This window comes from Equus asinus, chromosome 7 (assembly GCF_041296235.1).
Source record: "Equus asinus isolate D_3611 breed Donkey chromosome 7, EquAss-T2T_v2, whole genome shotgun sequence".
In the NCBI taxonomy this organism is placed as follows: Eukaryota; Metazoa; Chordata; class Mammalia; order Perissodactyla; family Equidae; genus Equus; species Equus asinus.
The window spans coordinates 38,614,001-38,620,000 of NC_091796.1; the positions used below are offsets into that span (position 1 = coordinate 38,614,001).

Consider the following 6,000-nt stretch of genomic DNA (forward strand, 5'->3'; position numbering starts at 1 on the left):
ACAAGTTTTCCAATTCTCCCCTGCTGGTTTTTCTCTTTTCCCTTATTCAAAATTCATTTCTTTCCAAGCCTCTTCCCTCTAAGAGATATATCCTAAATAAATAATAGAAATTGAGCATGTATTTGAATAGCAGGAAACATGCCCAAGACTGAGTGGACTCTCCCAACAGTCCTTCACCGGGAGGAAAAAGGACTCAGTCTAAATCCATTTATATCACTCTAGGACAAAATTATAAAATTGAAAGGGGAAAAAAGGACAATTTATGGACACTAAGAATCTGAGCGCATACACTATGCTGGACACTTCCACATGCATTCCCTCACTTTAACTTCCTAACCACAGGGAAGAGGGTTTTAGTCCCATTTTATAGGTAGGTAAATTCAGACTCAAAGAATTTAAATAACTTGTGCCAGTCACGGCGCTGGGATTAAACCTGTGCTGCTTCCACTGTAACATGCTGTTTCTCCAAAGGAACAAAATACACAAAGAACCACAGTGGCATCTGGCAAATATAAAAATTTCTCCTCTGCAATGCTAAGACATGACAACAACATTTTAACATTTGTAATTCCTGTTAGAGTTTTCAGGCTAATAGCTACAAGTTTAGAAAAGTCTCATACAAACATGGGAAGTGAGGGTTGATGCTTTATGCCATGCAGACTACAACCTACTGTTGCGATATCAAGATATATCCCACTGAAACGTTTCTGGATTTTTGCATTTCTGTGCCAAAACAACAATAATTTTTAAGGAAAGACAAATGCATTTTATGGAGGTACAAGTTAGTCTCCTACCTTATCAACATTCATTCGCTTAAACGATGCTTGCAGAAGTTTAAAATTGTGAATATACTCATGCTCCAACTTTGCTTGAAATTTTACTTTCTTCAAACTAATGCAGCCTGGAAAGAGCATGTCCATGAACTGGCAATAGGCCGCTCCTGGAAAGAGACAAGAAAAGTATTGGTGTGAGTCTGACCGTCCCCAATTGTGACTGAGGATAGCTAGGAAGGAAGGCGCCATCTCTCAGAGCCCTCCTGGCTGGGTGTGCTCCTCTCCTCACTGCACTTACACCTCCTCGTCCACCTGTGCTGGGTGCCAGAGGGAAGGGTCCTGCCTCGATGCAGCTCCCACCACTTCCCCATTCCCGACCACTGTGGCACTGATGCTGCATTTACCGAGCAGCACCAGGTTCCGCAGACAATGAACAGGACTTTATATTTTAACGCCAAGGAAATCAGGGTGCGAATAATTCTTCTTAGCTTCTAGCAGAAAAAAAGGAACGTATTTTTTTCTTCCATCTAGCAGCTACCTGCTCCAAGCCATCAAAACATACAAATTTAAGAGAAAAACAGCAGAAAATTTAAACATGAGAAAACTACAAATGTTCTCATGAAATGAGAACTTTTAGCTCAAAAAAATACCCAGACGCCCCAGCTGTTTCATATCCATCTTGCAAAATGACTCAGGTGAAACTGCATAAGTAAGTCACCTAATAACAAAAACAGTTGTATACCAATTTAATTCCAGTCCAGAGCAATGGGGTTCCGATATTAACATGAAGGATGAAGACATGGAGAATCTGAAACTTACAGAAGTTCAGAGTCATGCTGTTTATGACTGAGAAATAAAATAACAGAAATGTTCAGTGAGTCCCCTGAAATTTCCCCAGAGGAAATGGTCATAAAAAAAGTCTTTGATTTTTTTTTTTATGAAGAACTCTTAGACCTTGACAATTTCAACCAGAAAATCCCAGCAAGCTCATGTTTACTGATTCATATCCTCTCAACAGTAAAGGCTAAAGGCACTTAGGAAAAAAAATGTCAAAACCAGAATGATTATTTTTCTTTTACGAGGAGGAAAAGCAATTGAGTGGCAAAAATGGGGAAAAGCAGCCATTTTTGTATTCCCTTTCCTTCTTTCATCTCCAGATCTCTTGGTCTGTTTCTACAAAGTGCCAGTAATACCCCTTCATGACAGGCCCATGAAGGGCTCCCTCATTCTGTGGTACCAAGGTTTTTTTGAGCAGCCTTTCATTCCATTCAGGTGACTCACCTTTACATAGGAGGAACCCACTTGGTCTCTTACGTTAAACAGATGTCAAGCATCTTTTACTGAGATAGGAATCCAAGATAAGAGAGAACAAGATATCAGGGATGTAAGGGCTGCTAGAACAGGCAATGGTGGGACAACTCATTATTTATAGAGAAGAGCATGAAGTGATGAAATATAGGCCATAAGAAACACCACCTCCAGAGTCTGCATCTGTGATGCTTCCCCTTAGATGCTAATACTCTGATATGACCTATTACATTCCTAATCAAAGCAGATGAGTTCTCTCAAAAACAAGGTCAAATTCAAACAAAAAGCATTAGGGGTGTAAGAGAAACATCATGATCTTGGGGGGCATTCTTAGAGTCATCATCTGATTCTTCAGTTCTTCCCTGTGAAGTGCCACCAGAGGGAGCAAATTCCAATAGCCACTTCAATGTTATTTTTACAGAGATGGGGATGTCTAAATATAACTGACTCATTACCTAATTTTTTTTTTTTTTTGGTGAGGAAGATTGGTCCTGACCTAACATCTGTTGCCAATCTTCCTCTCTTTTGCCTGAGGAAGACTGTCCCTGAGCTAACATCTGTGCAATCTTCCTCTATTTTCTATGTGGGATTCTGCCACAGCAAGGCTTGAAGAATGGTGTATAGGTCTGCACCCAGGATCTGAACCTGAGAATCCTGGGCTACTGAAGTGAAGTGCATGAACTTAACCACTATGTCAGCAGGCCAGCTCCATTACCTACTTTTTAAAGAGTTATTTTTACTTTTGTAGTGTTTAGTGTAAAATTTACCTATGGAAACCCAGATACAGTCATGAGCGATATAATGACGTTTCAGTCAACGACAGACTGCAAATACGACAGTAGTCTCATAAATTTAGTACTATATAGCCTAGGTGTGTAGTAGGCCATACCATCCAGGTTTGTGTAAGTGCACTCTACGATGTTCTCACAATGATGAAATCACCTAATGATGCATTTTTCAGAACGTATCGCCATTGTTAAGTGACATATGACTGTATATATTCTTAAAAAGCAACCAACGAAATCCCTCACTTTTCAAATTTAAAAAGCTTTTGAAAAAAAAATCTTCAAAAATGAGGGAAGGATGGAAAGAAGGCAGGAAGGTTCATCTCTAGTCTCATGACACAGAAAAAAAACACTGTTCATGTTCTGGTATATACTATTCTAATTTTTTTTTTTTCAACAGACCATGATTCCCTTTCTGGGTCATTAAAATATTCTCTACTGACATTTTTTATTGGCTTTTTGATTTTTATATCATGCTTAGCAACTTCCCCAAACCAGGACTATATAAGTATTCATGTATATTTTCTTCAAGTACTTTTATGGTCTCAAGTTTTACATTTACATTCTGAATCCATGTGGAATTTATTTTGGTCTAGGATATAAAGGATGGTTCTAATTTCAGTTATTCCGAATGTTAGTGGCAATCTGTCAGTTTTGGCTCCCTAGCATTTGGACACCTTCCCATCTGAGTTGCTGCTACAGTGCCTGCCTCCCACCAGCATACTGAAGGTGGGCAACATCCCTTTCCCCACTCTCACCAGTAAAGATGCAGGCCCATGATCTAGGCTCTGCATTTGGATGCTCCTGCCTGGGTCACTATCTAATTCCAGAATATTTTCATTACTCCAAAAGGAAACTCTACACCCATTAGCAATCGCTCTATTCTCTCCTTCCTCCAGGCCCTGGTAACCAACAGTCTATTTTCTGTCTTTATGGATTTGCCTATTCTGGACGTTTCATATAAATGGAATCATAAAATATGTACCCTTTGTGTCTGGTTTCTTTCACTTAGCACAATCTTTTCAAGGTTCATCCATGTTATGGCAATGTATAAGAACTTTATATTTCTTTTTATGGCTGATTAATATTCCATTGTATGAATATACCACATTTTATGGGTCCACTCATCAGCTGACGAACGTTTGGGTTGTTCTCACTTTCACGCTATTATGAGGAATGCTGCTATGAACATTCATGTACGAGATTTTTTGTGGACATAAGTTTTCAATTATCCTGGAATATTATTTAGGAGTGGTATATGGTACCTCTATGGTTAACATTTTGGGGATCTGCCAAACTGTTTTCCAAAGCAGGTGTATTATTTCACATTCCCATCAATAATGTATGAGGGCTCCAATTCTTTCACATATTCAACAATACTGTCTGTGTTTTTTACTCTAATCGTCCTAGGGGGTATCAAGTGGTATCTCATTGTGGTTTTGATTTGATTTTCCTAAAGACTGACGATGTTGAACATCTTTTTCACATGCTTTTTGGCCATTTGTACATCTTCTTTGGAGAAATGTTTATGAAAATCCTTTGCCCATTTTTAAATTGGGTTCTCTTTTTACTGGTGAGTTGTAAGAGTTCTTTCTACACTCTAGATACAAGTTTCCTATCAGATATCTGATTTGCAAATATTTTCTCCTGTTCTACGGACTATCTTTTTTACTTTCTCGATGGTATCCTTTGTTGAAGCACAAAAGTTTTAAATTTTGAAGTACAATTTATTTTTTCTTTTGTTACTTGTGCTTTTGTCATATGCCTAATCCAAGGTCACAATGATTTACACCTACATTTTCTTCTAAAAGCTGTATAGTTTTAATTCTTATATTTAAGTCAACGATCCATTTTGAATTAATTCTTGTATATGGTGTGAAGTTTGGGTTGAACATCATTATTTTGCAAGTGGCTATTCGACGGTCCTAGCAGCATTTTCTGAAAAGACTGTTTCTTCCCCCACTTAATTGTCTTGACATTCTTGTTGAAAAGTCAATTATTGGGGCCAGCCCAGTGGCAAAGTGGTTAAGGTCGTGCGCTACACTTTTGTGGCTCGGGGTTCACAGGTTTGGATCCCGGAAGTGGACCTACATACCACTCATCAAGCCATGCTGTGGCAGGATCCCACATAAAATACAGGAAGATTGGCAACCCATGTTAGCTCAGGGCCAATCTTCCTCACAAAAAATAAAAAACAAACCAACAGAAAAAATCAATTACTATAAATGCACGGGTTTATTTCTGGACTCTCAATTCTATTACATCTATGTCTATCCTTACCCAATAACACAGTCTTGATTATCATAGCTTTGTAGTCAGTTTTGAAATCACAATCCTTTAACTTTGTTCTTCCTTTTCAAGACCGCTTCAGCTACTCTGGGTCCCCTGCATTTCCATATTATTTTTAGGATAAGTTCGTCAATTTCTGTAAAAAGGCTGCTGGGATTCTGACAGGGATTGAATTGAGTCCAGAGATTAATTTGGGGAGTGTTGCCATCTTAACAATATATTAAGTCTTCTAATCCATGAACATGGGATGTCTTTCCACTTAATTTCTTTCAATGATGTTTTAAAGTTTACAGTATTTAAGTCTCACACTTCTTTTGTTGAATTTATTACTATTTTATTCTCTAATGCTATTCTAAGTGGAACTGTATTCTTAATTTTATTTTCAGATTGTTCATTGTGAATGTATAGAAATATAATTCATTTTTGAGTATTGATCTTGTATCCTGCAATCTTGCTTAACTCATTTATTAGTTATAATAGCTTTGGTTTCTTAGGATTTTCCACATATAAGATCATGACATCTGCAAATAGAGATAGTTTTACTTCTTCCTTTCCAAAGTGAATGCCTACTTCTTTTCTTTTTTTTTTTTTTGAGGAAGATAAGCCCAGAGCTAACTACTACCAATCCCTTTCTTTTTGCCGAGGAAGACTGGTCCTGAGCTAACATCCATGCCCATCTGCCTCTACTTTATACATGGGATGCCTACCACAGCATGGCTTTTGCCAAGTGGTGCCATGTCTGCACCCGGGATCCGAACTGGCGAACCCTGGACTGGCGAACCCTGGGCTGCCGAGAAGTGGAACGTACAAACTTAACCGCTGCGCCACCAGGCCAGCCCCACTTA

General features: G+C 38.5%; 1 protein-coding gene across 5 annotated transcripts in view; it reads right to left on the reverse strand.

Annotated features, from left to right (window-relative positions):
* MAPRE2 (microtubule associated protein RP/EB family member 2) overlaps positions 1 to 6,000 on the reverse strand; it is a 147,184-nt gene that overhangs the window by 38,958 nt on the left and 102,226 nt on the right. For all 5 annotated transcript variants that reach the window (XM_014829268.3, XM_014829267.3, XM_070513236.1 and 2 more), the window contains one exon: positions 795 to 940. In XM_014829268.3, coding sequence (XP_014684754.1) covers positions 795 to 940 — 146 coding nt within the window. The remainder of the gene's footprint in view (positions 1 to 794; positions 941 to 6,000) is intronic.